Source organism: Stegastes partitus, unplaced genomic scaffold (assembly GCF_000690725.1).
Source record: "Stegastes partitus isolate 25-593 unplaced genomic scaffold, Stegastes_partitus-1.0.2 Scaffold674, whole genome shotgun sequence".
Taxonomy (NCBI): domain Eukaryota; kingdom Metazoa; phylum Chordata; class Actinopteri; family Pomacentridae; genus Stegastes; species Stegastes partitus.
Window position 1 is genome coordinate 1 of NW_007578405.1, and position 12042 is coordinate 12042.

A 12042-nucleotide genomic window follows, 5' to 3' on the forward strand; every position below is an offset into this window, starting at 1 on the left:
ATAGCAGGACTTACAGATCGAGTTTCTTACGGGTTCTGTTAATGTCTTTTGTTCCCCTCCAGTGTGTTTGTGTAGGACCAGAAATCTCAAGAGGTGTTTAAAGCTTAGCCACAGTATTAAAACCACCTACGTTGGAGTCCTGTGGGTTGTGTTGCTTGTTACTGATCTACGGAGGCCCTGTCAGAAAAGAACCAGGCTTAGTTTGGAGGCTGGGTCAGCGCCTTGAGCTCTTGGTCGTGTTCCTTGAGCCAATCTTAAACATTTTTTGTGGTGCATTGAGGTGTGAGGAACATGGTTGGCCTCTGACGATGTTTAGGGAGCTGGTATGTGTAAAAGTAACATCCACATGAATGCCAGGACCAAACATGGAGCTGCTTAACAACAAAATCAATGTTATTCCCCTCACCAGTCAGCAGTAATTGACATATATCTCAAAATCAGGTCAAAGGGAACCAACAACAGCATGACTACATGTGATTACAATTCCTGATGAGGATGATAGTTTTTCCAGCAACACAACATGACCAGTAGCAGAAGCAATCAAAACCAAATCAACAGCAGCAGTCAGCAACAACAGATAAAAAGGTTTGATTCACAGCAGCAACATCATGCTGTTGCACCAGAAGAGAATCTCCTCCAACTGCAGACACCAACGTTAAACATTTATTTACTCCTCAAACTATAAGTCAGTAGAAACAGACTGTAATTCTGTAGTTGTTCATGAAAAATAAGACATTTCTGCTTCTGGTGCCGTGTTAAAAGATGGTTTCCGGAGACAGAAACTCTTTTATTCCTTTCATATCTGATAATACAGTGGGTTATGGGATGGATTCCTTAAAAAATAAAATATATAAAGTAACCAAGGTAATTAGATTGTACAATCTCCTTTCTGTCTCCCAGCGTCGGCAGCAAAAAGGAGAGACCCATATCACTTCGCATGACGATCTATCTATAGTTGCAGCTTGTGATACTGCTGCAGGACAGACAGCTGATTAAGAAACAGTCATAAACAAACTGGAGCTCATGCAATGAAGCAGAACTCTCTTTCCTCTTCCGAAACGCAGTTCGCATGGGACGGAATCTCAGTTTATAAACAACGATAAGCGCAACACGGACGGCTTGTGTGTATTTTTAAAAGATAGCTCCATAAAAAGCTGCACTTTAGTTATCACGATTTAGGAAAAATGTCAGATTCTAATAATTCGACACCCACACAAGGAGGCTCTCAGGGGAATTCAGTTTTTTTAGCTTCAGTGCACATCTACTGTTATCCCTCTGTTTTATATCAACACATTGTCTAGATAATGGAGTTGCAGACGTGTTTGCGACATGGTTAAAACTCTATTTTGTCAGCTTAAAAGGATTTCACTAAAACATCAGAATTTATGTTCCTAAATTTCAACAAGTTGGTGAGTCAGAGTCATAGAGGATGTTTTTTAAACACGTATGGCAAACAGGGTTCATGGGGTTATAAAAGCTCAGAAATGCTTGAATTTACACGGAGTGAGGAGACAAAAAAATTGGGAAAATGTAAAATCTGCTGCACATTAGTCCTTCAAAGCCGATTAACGGTCAAATGACAGAAAATCTGCACTGTAACTTTTACTTTGTAAAGAAATTTTGCCCACATTTTAAAAATATTTTACCAGTTTATCTAGATGAATATAGGTAAATTAAAGAAACTATTATTTTTTAAAAGTTGAAGGGGTCTTTGTTAAAAAAACAGAGTATAATCTCTAAACTCAACAGCTCTGAGAATTCCAAAAACAAATGTTTGGGCTCAACACGTCACTTTGTAAGCTGTAATTTACATTTGGGGTTCTTCTGCCCCCCAAAAATCAGTTGTAGCAGCTTTAAAACACTAAAATAAAGTGTTCTGAATGTACTAGTAGTGCATCTTTTCCTCTGTTACCCTTTTCTGACTGCAGCCAACAATGAGGTAGGTTTCTATGCTGTTCTTCTTCAGGTAGGCGTTTCTCTCTCCTCCTGCTCCTGGTTCCACATCGTAGTCGCCGTTCAGATAATTCAGAGTAGCTTTAGTGATGTGGATACGCCTGAAATGACAGAAACACCCACATAAAAGTTCATTATTCTGATGCCCTATATTCAGATCTACAGCTTTAATACAGCTCAAGCAATATTTCCTGGTTTGTAGGTAGTTTGAGTTGAATGTAGTAAGAGAAACACACCCAGCTTTGCCTCCAGCTTCCATCTGATTTGCTAGAGTGACATCGTTGGACCAGACGTCAAACTGCCACTTCCTGAGTCCCAGCACCCCACAGTGAACTCTGCCGCTGTGGATGCCCACTCGCATGTTCACGTTCACCCCCGTCACTTCCCGTACCAGCCTGCAAGACACAGGAAACAAGTTTTTGGGCGGTAATCTGCGAAATTATCGTGTCTGATTTCACCAACATCTCTGCTGGTAGATGCTGGTGCTGAGGTTACCAAGAGATCCCTATTCTAGAATAGAATAGAACAGAATAGAAAGATTTTATTGCCATCATACACAAAGTACAACGAAATTAAAAATTCTAGATTGTTGTTTTCAGTACTGATATCTTTCTAGCTGGATCTTTTATTAAAGTTTCCAAACAAGCAATATCTTCTTGGCCACAGAGTCATTTCGACACAGCAACACTGGGAAAACAAAAGGTCTGTGAATGCATCGCTTTCCAGGAACTTGCAGTGAAACTGGGACACCGTTATCAGATTAGTGCGTTCCTGCTAAATTCTAGATAGAAGAAGAGATTGTTGAGAATTAAACAAATCAAACTTCAGCTTGTCCATGAAACTGAAACTATCTGCATGTTTTTCTTCCACTAAAACTAAGAAATTGTGTGATTTCTGTGAAAGCACTGTTTATCTGCAAATCTAGGATCTGTTAAGAGTGAGGACAAGATAAGAACAGATACTTACTTATCCTAAGACCTTTGCCCTGTGAATAATTTAATTTGACCCAAATAATCAATCACTGATTACCTTTGAAATGTTTTTAGCCGTTTTCTGACTGAAGCAGGACATGTGCACTGATGACAACTGACACGGTGGTCACAGACTGGAGACTCACGGATAAAGACTGACAGAAACAGTTTCAATGGTTTTGTCTTGGTGAAACAAAACTGACTCTGAAAAGCATTTAAAGATCTGAGTGAAGACAGCTTCTTTTGACATGCTCATGTTTCCACCAACCACGAGGAATGTGGTGCTTTTGCAAAATTAAAGTCACGAAAAAGATAGATTTTATTTCCTTTTAGTAGCTCATACCCACATCTGACAAGCTGGAAACTACAACTGATTGATATTGTTTGCTTGACAAATTACTTAAAAAGTTGGTCTTTTTAAGGAGAAGTTTAACAATTTGGGAACTGTTGGCTGCCAGCAGTAGCTTCACATTTAGCACAAAGACATGACAGTGGTATAGATTTTCTCTTCTAACACTTGGCAAGAAAGAGAGGAGATCTTTTTTTTGTGTAAAATATCAAACTGTTCCCTTGAGTAATAGCCCAGTGCATGCAGGGATAAAGTTGCTGTACTGATCAGAGAGAGATAATGGTAAGAGCAGAGTAAGGCCGATCAGTAGCGATGGCTTAGAAACGTAAGGCTCTGTTGGGAAAAAATTAAAAGCACTGAGGACTGTTCAACCCCTTTAAAAAGTGTTTAACTACCTCTCAAGCCTTGAACTTTAACCCCAGAGAACAATAACAGCAGAAATCAGATGTCAGTCTTGTGCTCTGATTTATTTACAGATGCTAACAGACGTGAAAAAGTTGGAAAACACCTCCAATATTTGGATGTGTAATAAAATTATAGTATTTATTACCACTCACATTTTTGGGAGTTTACATTAAAAATAACAAAAACTGCATCTGGAAGTCCTTATTCTTCCATCTAATGGGCGTCCCACAGACTGTCCTGCTACTGTGCAGCACATATCCGTCCACTTTCTTCCACTTATTTAAAGTCTGTTCACAGTGGCAGCGGCCCAAGCAGGTCATTCCAGACGTCCCTCACCCCAGCAACATTTTCCAGCTCCTCCAGGGGAATCTAAAGGCTGGCCCAGATAAGATATGCAGTCCTCTCAGAGAGCTCTGGGTTTCCTCGGGGTCTCCTTCAAATTGTCCAGAAAACCTCCAAAAGAAGCTGCACAGGAGGCGTCCTAATCAGATGCCTGAACCAGCTTAGCTCCTTTTGACAGGAATAAGCAGCGACTCCGAGCTCCTCAGCCTACATCTGAGGTCAAGCCTGGTCACCCAACAGAGGAAACCAGTTTTAGGTGCTAGCATCCCCGATTATATTCCCTTGGTCACTAGCCAGAGCTCAAGACTGAAGGTAAATGTTGAAACGAAGATCAACTGGTAAATCGAGAGTTCTGCCCTCTTCACCAGCAGTCTGGCACAACAAATTACTGCTGACACTACTTCAGTCCATTTGTACTTCTCATGCTCCATTTTCCCATCACTCGTAATCAAGATGCCAAAATAGAAATAGAAATAATCTCCTTCCCTTCGGGCAACAACTCCCCTCAACCCAGAGGGAGCAATCCTCCAGTTTCTGGCAGGAAACCAGAACCTTTGATGGAACTGTATGCAGCTGCAAACAGAACCACTTCATCTGCATAAAGCAACTCTGAGGTTCCCAAAGTGGACACAGTCCTTGCCCAGGCTGCACCTTGAGATCCCATGCATGAATATTACCAACTGGATCAGAGACAACTTTGGCAGAGTCCAACATTCACTAAAAATGTGTTTGACTTTGGCCCAAGAACATCCCCATTACCATTTCTAAATTCAGAAATTTTAATTTGACAAACATATTAACCAAATATAGTTGTAGGTATATATGACATAGTTATGGGTATATTTTAACTTGGGGGGCAACTTACGAGATGGCCTCTATCATGTCCAGCCCCATCTCCACACAGCAGTGGGCGTGGTCGGCCCTCGCCTCCGGCAGCCCCGACACGCAGTAGTAGCAGTCGCCCAGGATCTTGATCCGCAGACAGTGATTCTCCTGTCACAGTAAACAGAACAGAACAACTTCGTGGTGGGTTTAAATTGACTTCACTTTTACATTTCTTTTGGGTGGCGGGATTTTCCCAGTCATGCGTGTGCCAGTGTACCGTGTGCAGGAAGGACTACTGTATGCACTGAAACCAACATGTCTTCTACAAACCAACTCTTTCAACCCAACCCTTCAAAAACAAACAACATTGTGGTGATTTAACTGGATCCATTTTACTGTTTCTTCTTTTCACGTTTCATTTTATGACAGAATTCAAAAGTTCAGCTACACACACAGCTAAACACTCAGAGCTGCAGTCACAACATCAGAGTGCAGAGTCTGTAAATACAGACCTAATACAGAAGCTAAACTTCTAAAAGGCAAATGTCACAACTGAAACAAACAGCAAAATGACTGCAAGTCAAAATCTTTTTCCCTGCCACTGCACCCAATAATAGCCTCAGAATGTATTGTAAAGAGTCTCCTTTCTAACCAGAAATCAGGATTTATTATGCTGCCATTTATTTTTCCACCTAAGAGATGATGTGCTCATGGAAGGTATTTTTTGCTCTTGTAATAAAATAACCATCCACATAATCAAACATAAAAATAGAGTAAGTGGCATTTTCTGGTTAAATTTCTACAGTTTTACCCACAAAGATGTTTTCTGAAAACACATTATGAGTTTGCCTTTGGTCCCAGAAAGTCCCTGTTTTTTTTTAAAGTCTGGTCACGTGCAGATTGACATCAGTTTGGAGGGATGCATATTACCTGAGGATGATCTAAAAACATTTTTGGAACAACAACAAAACAAAACAAATCACTTTGTGCATTCTAGAAGAATCTGTGCAATGTCAGCGTTTTTTACGCATAGGAGGACCTGGTGCAAGAACAATGTTTTTGTGAAACTACATTATATTTCACATTCAGAGGAATCTGTGCACTATCACAAATTTCTACATATAGCAGAATCTGCACATTATCAACAGCACTGATGCATATTTCATGTTTATTTATCTATTTGCTGATGCTCCCTATGTTGTAGTACGAACCCCTTTGCTGCTGTAACTCTGCAAATTTTCCCACTGTAAAATTAATACAAGGATTATCTTATTTTAATATGAACTTTACAATGAAGTGAGCCGGCATTTGAACACACTTGTTTCTCCAAGAGCACTGAAGCCTATAAAGATGCCACTAAAAGTAAGAGAGAGATTTTTTTTAATCCTCTAACCTTCAAACTGCGGAGAGAAGATTCAGTATTTGCAGCTTCAAAACTCTTACTTGGACACAGATTGCAACAACAACTGGATCGTTGCATAGATTTTACACGTTTGCCTTAGATCTCAATTATCTCCTAGCAGTGTGTAGGACAACCATAACATGTTCTGTGTGTGTGTGTGTGTGTGTGTGTGTGTGTGTGCGGCTCCTCAGTGCTCGGGAGAATATTGTGTCTCATGATGACCACCTGAGTGTCTCTGCAGCACATGGCTCTGGGAAAATAGAGCCACTGTGTTCGGAGCACAGAGGGAGAAAGTGTGTGTGTGTGTGTGAGTGTGTGTGTGTGTGTGTAGGTGTGTGTGTGTGTGTGTGTGTGTGTGTGTGTGTGTGTGTGTGTTGGTACAAGGTACATCTGGCACAGACATAAAAGTTTTATAATGCCATTATGCCCCGATTCGCTTATAAATATTGATTAGCATATCATTTCACCTTTCATAAACAAATGACATACATTGAGAGTTAGCTGGACAAACAACGGCGCTTTCTGGATAAGAAGAAAATGATGAATATTCATGAATGTGCTGCTGATGAAGGTCAGATAATAGACAACAATGTACAAACAAATGCAGGGCTGCAGGACACTGATGGCAGATCCAAAACAGATATTTGAAATGTGCTCTTCAAACACTGAAACTCTGTGCAAATTTATTTTCAAAATAACTCTGGATCACATATTTTAACTGCATCTCAGCTGCCTTTAAGATGCCCGCGAACTAGAATTTAATCTGTAGTTTTTAAATTCAATAACTACACTGAAATAAGGACCAAATAAAGACGACAGTCCGCTCACACAATAAGCCAAGTTACATTAAAATGCATCTTTTCTTCCTCTGTCTTAGCCTTCCTCTGATGATCTCACAAGAAAACTGAGCTTTTCAATCACCACTTCCTAATCTTATTGTCTTGTAACCCCTAAAAAGCAAACTTGTCCTCTTGCTCAGCAGCTTGCATATGTTTACAGTCATGGACTGGCTCAGCCAAAGTATCATTATTCCTCCTCTGATTGTCTATAGAAGCCTGAAGGGGGTAAAATTCTAGTATAGTAAAACATTATGACTAAATCCCAAAGTAAAAAAAAAAAATTGCACAGTAGAATTTTTTCTCAAAGGCCAGGCTCATCCAATTTAATAAATGCTCCTTAATTAGACCTCAGCCTGTGACATGGGGAGGCCTCATGTGCAATATTCTTCATTGTTTATAAAAGATCTCACAATTTGGTTGTGTTTTGACTCAATCTGCTGGCTGTGGGATGATCAGGTAGCATTGTGTAACGCTTGTGGATAAACTATTGGTGTCCTCAAAAGTTCTTACGAAAAAGTTTTCAGACAGATCTCAAAGTCTGATGTGAACAATGTTTATTCATTACAGAAGCTCTAAGAACAAACATGACCAAACTCTAGAGATTTTAACCAACTAAACAATGCATAACACCTTCTTATATACTTCTGCCAAACTCCTCCCAAACTTTCCTCCTTCTACTGTGCAACGACAACCCATTCTTTTTTAAAACACTGATCAGAACATTTTTGCCACCATTATGTCTGGATGTATTCATATCTGGGAGTATCTGATCTAAATTGTGGCAAGTTTTCAAATACTTCCTTTTTTAATAAAAGCCAGCAGGCCAGTTCCAAAGCAGCCTCCTGTCTTCTGTCCTCGTTATACACCTGCTGCTCATCGCCGTTATCTTTTGTCCCACCATCCTTCCCTTAATTCTTTGTGCTGTCTCCATCCAACACCTAACACCAAAGTCTTTTAATGTCAAATTCAGCTGAGGTCTGCATTTTTAGCTTGCCAGGTCACCACGACCCACGAGCCTCACACACCACCTTACAGGCTCATATTTCTCTGCCTGCTTCACGCAGTCTTTTTTCCTTCCAGTTGTTATGTTTCATAAGTTCTTTTCATGGGTTGTAATTACACAGACTTTACACAGGATTGTTTCATTTTGTACACGAGTCTACTTTAAACCTCATATTTTCCAGTTTTGTCATTTGTTCAGTGTAAAAAATCCCACAACTGTTGGGTTTGAACAGAAAGGACAATGAGATTTGTAGTAAATGATCAGTATTCAGTCTCTTGTCTGTGAGACTTTGTCCACACTGGCTGCATGAAGGCAACCGCTTCACTCTGAAAGCTCCATTCATTTTTAATGGGACGCTCTGATCCCTGGTGGCAGCAGCGTTGGATTTGTTCTTCATGATTTGTCTGATGATTGTCTCAGCACCTCCTCAGTCAACATGTACTTAAAATATTATGCTGATTATTCTCCTGCAAGATAAGAACTAAGTCATGGATTATTCAGCACTACAGCAGCAGCATTTCAATAATACATCAGATATTCAGACACTTGAGATAGTATAAATATCAGACTCCTGCAGGTCCTATTTGCCATGCAGCTCCTGCTCCTCCTGTTACTTCCTCTACTGCTCCTCAAGCTTCAGAGTCTGAACTCCTCCAGTCCTTGAAGTTTAAGCCCTCCTAACTAGTCTTTTGCCAGTTTATAGTGTCATGGTTTCATGTGAACATGCAATTTAGTGACGCCAGACACTGAACCAGTAAAATCATGCACCAATGGATAAAAACGCCACCGTTACACTAAGACCACAACATCAGGTTGTTCAAACTGGTATAATGATGAGACAAAAGGCCCAGCAGCTCTGCACAACACTTACCTGCACAATCTACATGCATCTCTATAGACATATCGCACACTCAGGTAGATTAAATAAACACCAGACTGCAGTAAAAGGTGAATTGTGACCCTTTAGATCTCACAGCCTTCCTGTCGACCCATTATCTTGTACAGGATGTTCAGTCAGTCTCTTAATGTGTTACTGAAGTGAGTCATCCTTAATAATGGAGTTATTTACATCTTTCACAGTCATCAGGAGGAAGAAAAATAAAAAAATAGAAATGGAATCAGACTTGTCTGACCTCAAAGTAATGTCGCACATAAATATAGCGGAGAACGCTTTCTTAAGCAACACCCAGAGGAACACAGGATCCTGCCTGAACAAGTCAGGCTTTGCTGGAGTTACACTTAAAAACCGAACACCACGTTGGAATTGGTACATTTTTGTAAGTACAGTCGTGACTCGAGAATCCGACATTAAATGTAAAACCTTCTTTTATGTCAGATAGCAAGGCTGTTGGATTGTCAAGATGGAGGTCGAGATACAAGGAGGGCTTGATGCTTGAAGGGTAATTTGTTGTTCATATTTATTGTTTATAGTTGTTATAATAGCTAGTGTATTGATAGAACACTACACATCGCTGGATTTCACGCCTAATTGACCGGTGCGATTGTGCACGCTCTGGCCACTTCCACCCCGTCGGGCACACCCCCGGGGTGGAAGTGGCCGGAACGTGTACAATGTGGTGGTGGCGGCGGTGGCAGGGGAGTGGCAGGCAAGATATGCTCCATCATTACCAACCAACTTCATACAACCCAAAAGTGTCCTCTTCTGCGCATGCGAGACACTTTTGGGTCGTATGAAGTTCACACAGCAGATCACATACAAGTCGCATTTAATTGGAAATGTGAACGAACTCACAAGAAATTTTTCACAAAAAAATCTGAATTGACCATTAAATCCTACAGTCCAAACGTCGCCAATCTGTCAAATTGTTAAGTCAGATAATACACCGTTATCCTTATTTGTGGCATAGAATGTCACGTCAGAGTTGGAATCCAAGGCTGTCGGTATGTGAAGGCTATTTTTAATGGGTTCTATTCGTTTTCCCTAAAAACCTGTTAGATAGCAAAGTTTTCGGATTGTTAGGGGTTGGAGTATCGAGTCACGACTGTACTATATACTCCACTGTATGTAGGTAAAAACTCGTAGCACACATTATTGAAAAATACATATAACATATAAAAAATTAATCAAATGTAAGCAACATGGCTTTCTAGATTCTCTGCCATCAATGATAATCCTAAGAGCCTCAGTCAAAGGTGAATGCAGTGGGCTGAGAAGGGGGTCCACAACACCAATTATCAGGTACTTATAATACAGTTTCAGACAGTTTCACCACCATCAGCATCTTGAGCCATCCCTGACTTGGCACTTTTACAACCACTCATTCAATAAGCCATCAGCCATAACTTTTGGGATGATAATATATATATCTGGGACTTTTGGATGAGATGTGAAACTAAAAAAAACAAATAATGAGATAAGTTCAGCTGCTTTCTACTGAAGCTCTTAGGATAAAAACATGAGCACACTTTGTGGACATCATGTATGTGTGCATACGATTGCATCCTTACCGCTGCCAGCTTGTCAAAGCGGGCGAAAAGTTCATTGAGAGTCATCACCAACTCCTGCGCTGTGCACTGGGACGCCAGACTGGTGAAACCCTCGATGTCTGCAAAAAGGATGCTGCAGAGACACAAAGGCAAAAAGAGACATAATTCAGCATTCTTTATTCAGAACGGTTCCTTTATTTATTCCAGTGTGAAATTCCCATTTTGCTCTGTACTGCAGTCTTTTCCCCTGCAAACTGCTTTTTGCCTGGTGCTCATAAATGCCGCACAGGGCATCTCTAGCTACTTTTTTTTTGACATCCCAATAAACTTAAACACGGGGATTTATCCATGGAAAGTTTGACTTAGGCTGGAATTATGTTTCTCTGAAGATACACAGCAGAGGGGATTGTGGGTAATCATAGCTTGTTGATACTCATAAAGGGGCCGAAACTATTCTCAACTAGCGCCTTGCAAGTTGATTGGTTGATTTAAGTCTGCTCTGTTCTTCTGTATAAAAGAAATGGTCTACACAAAAGAAAGCCATAAAAGTTGAGAAAACCCTGCACACATTCGTGTACATGTAGCCCAGAGAAAGGCTTTATTGCATTTTTTTCCAGCTTGCCAACACTGCAACAACAAAAGGATCCCTCACTGCCTCCCCACATGTGAATCAAATCGATTATGTTTGTTGGAACACAAAGTCAGAGTCAAAGGGCAACTAAGAATCAACTCCCTGCACCAACTCTGGACAGAAGAAGAGAAAAAAGTGACATACTCCTTTACTGTAACCAACACCTTGACAATAGTTTATCCTGAAACATCTCTGCAACTCCTTGTTTGCTCTATCAGTGTGCTGGTACACAGCAAAAAGAGAGAGCTGAGAGCGAGGTAGAGGTGAGAGATTGAACAACTCTGGTCAAGATGTACCTCGGAGCCACTGATGGAGGAGAGAGGTGTGAGACTGTGATTGAGGCGGCTTTGTACAGTCATGTGTAAATGTAATAAAACGCCTGTAATCTGCTGTTTAAAAGTACTTGATGCAGCATTTTGTACTAATGAGGTCTGGGCAAAGAGAGTGTGAGAGAGTGAGAGTGTGTGTGAGACATTTGGAGCTACTGTGCGCTTGTAAAAAAAAAAAAAAAAAAAGTTAGCTGGGAACACGGTAAACTGATACAGCAAAGGCCTTTTTGTGATTGAGGCATTTTCATTACAATACTGACACTGGCACAACAGCAGGGCCGATGATCTCACCAGGCTGAATCATTTCTCTCTGAAAGAAACAAGGACAAAGGGGCCAGGCTGGCAGGTAGAGGCAGTAATAGACTCAGCATTAGCTGTGGGAGACATTCGCTTTGGTCTCTTGCACACTCGCAGATACAAAAACCCACGAGAAAGCTCGTCCTGAAGGGCTCGAGTTCTTCTGAGAAACAGCATAACTCACCGTCACACAAAGTCGCATCTCACGCTAGACATTCGTTTCTTCAATGAGCATATTTATTCTCTGG

The 12042-nt window shown here is 40.7% G+C and overlaps 1 protein-coding gene across 1 annotated transcript in view; it reads right to left on the minus strand.

Annotated features, from left to right (window-relative positions):
• Positions 1-1885: 1885 nt before the first annotated feature.
• LOC103363626 (adenylate cyclase type 5-like) overlaps positions 1886-12042 on the minus strand; it is a 90100-nt gene continuing 79943 nt past the window's right edge. Inside the window, exons 4-7 of the mRNA XM_008290458.1 lie at positions 10559-10670; positions 4886-5013; positions 2190-2348; positions 1886-2054 (exon numbers count right to left, since the gene is read on the minus strand). Coding sequence (XP_008288680.1) covers positions 1886-2054; positions 2190-2348; positions 4886-5013; positions 10559-10670 — 568 coding nt within the window. The remainder of the gene's footprint in view (positions 2055-2189; positions 2349-4885; positions 5014-10558; positions 10671-12042) is intronic.